This window comes from Meriones unguiculatus, chromosome 11 (genome assembly GCF_030254825.1).
Source record: "Meriones unguiculatus strain TT.TT164.6M chromosome 11, Bangor_MerUng_6.1, whole genome shotgun sequence".
Taxonomy (NCBI): Eukaryota; Metazoa; Chordata; class Mammalia; order Rodentia; family Muridae; genus Meriones; species Meriones unguiculatus.
This window is the reverse complement of record NC_083359.1, coordinates 12,681,697-12,682,969: the sequence shown is the minus strand read 5'-3', so window position 1 is coordinate 12,682,969 and position 1,273 is coordinate 12,681,697. Positions and strand designations below refer to the sequence as shown.

The 1,273-nt window shown below is 47.4% G+C and overlaps 1 protein-coding gene across 1 annotated transcript; it reads right to left on the bottom strand.

Moving 5' to 3' along the window:
• On the bottom strand, positions 1-951 carry LOC110544946 (olfactory receptor 2T29-like). Its single transcript, XM_021630719.2, has one exon. The coding sequence runs from the start codon at positions 937-939 to the stop codon at positions 1-3; it is 939 nt and encodes a 312-aa protein (XP_021486394.2). The 5' UTR covers positions 940-951.
• Between the last annotated feature and the right edge of the window lie 322 nt (positions 952-1,273).

The following is a 1,273-nucleotide window of genomic DNA, read 5'->3' as shown; positions in this document are numbered from 1 at the left end:
TTACTCTTTCTTGAAGAGGGATTGTACACCCAACAATTTCTTCATAGCATCTTTGACATTCTTATTCCTCAGACTATAGATTAGTGGGTTCAACATAGGGGTAAGAATTGTATAAAACACAGACACCACCATGTCCTTCTCAGGGGTGTGGAAGGAGGCAGGGAGCATGTAGTTATAGAAAGAAGCGCCAAAGAAGAGGATGACCACAGCCATGTGGGAGGAGCAGGTGGCAAGGGCCTTCCTCCTGCCCTCTGCTGAGTTCATCCTGACAACAGTGAGGAGGATGGATGAATAGGAGCTGGAAATGACTGTCACAGGGATGAGAAGCATGAGCACACAGCACAGGTACATGAGGGTCTCAGAGAGCCGGGTGTCTGAGCAGGAGAGCTTCCTCACAGCAGGGACCTCACAGAAGAAGTGGTGGATCTCCCTGGACCCACAGAATGGGAAGGTCATGGTGACAGGAGTGAGCATGAATCCATCCAAGGATCCTAGGAGCCAACAGACAGACATCAGGAGGAGGCACACTCTGTGGTTCATGAGGACAGGATAACGGAGTGGGTGGCAGATGGCCACATAGCGGTCATAAGACATGGCAGCCAGAAGGAAAAATTCTGAACCTCCTAATGTCAGGTAGAGGAACATCTGCATCCCACAGGCAGCAGCTGAAATCCTGTGGCTCCCCAGGGCCTGGTCCATGAGCATCTTGGGCACAATGACAGAAATGTACATTATGTCCATGAGAGACAGCTGGCTGATGAAAAAGTACATGGGTGTGTGGAGGTGGGTGTCAGAGAGGATGAGGAGGATCAGGAGGGCATTCCCAGAGAAGGCCAGCAGGAAAACCACAAAAATGACCACAGCAAGCAAGACAGGGTGTTTGGACTGAGTGAAGAGTCCCAGCAGGATGAAATCTGACTGTCCAGTGTAGTTGCTCATCCAGGTAGTGATGTCTAATGGTGTTACCTAGGCAACCAAGAAGCTTTGGTGTTAGTGACTGCGTACCGATATGTGCACAAACATACTGTGCTGAGAAATTCCCTGGACTTGTAGATCTGAGAGTAACAGTCTAGCTATGATGTAAGGAATTTAAAAAGTAAGAATGCACATCTGTGGTTATAGCCATCACACTTCAGAGTAGATCTACCACAGTTCATGGTCCTGGCCTTTCCTGTTCTTCAAAGCTGCAGGATGATTTTTTTTTGATACTAATGGAAATAGTAAATTACCAACCGAAATTATCAAAAAACCCTAATACACATGGAATCCAAAT

Bases quoted from the DNA above. Each gene is read 5' to 3' on its own strand.
- LOC110544946 (XM_021630719.2), bottom strand. From the start codon at position 939: ATGAGCAACTACACTGGACAGTCAGATTTCATCCTGCTGGGACTCTTC.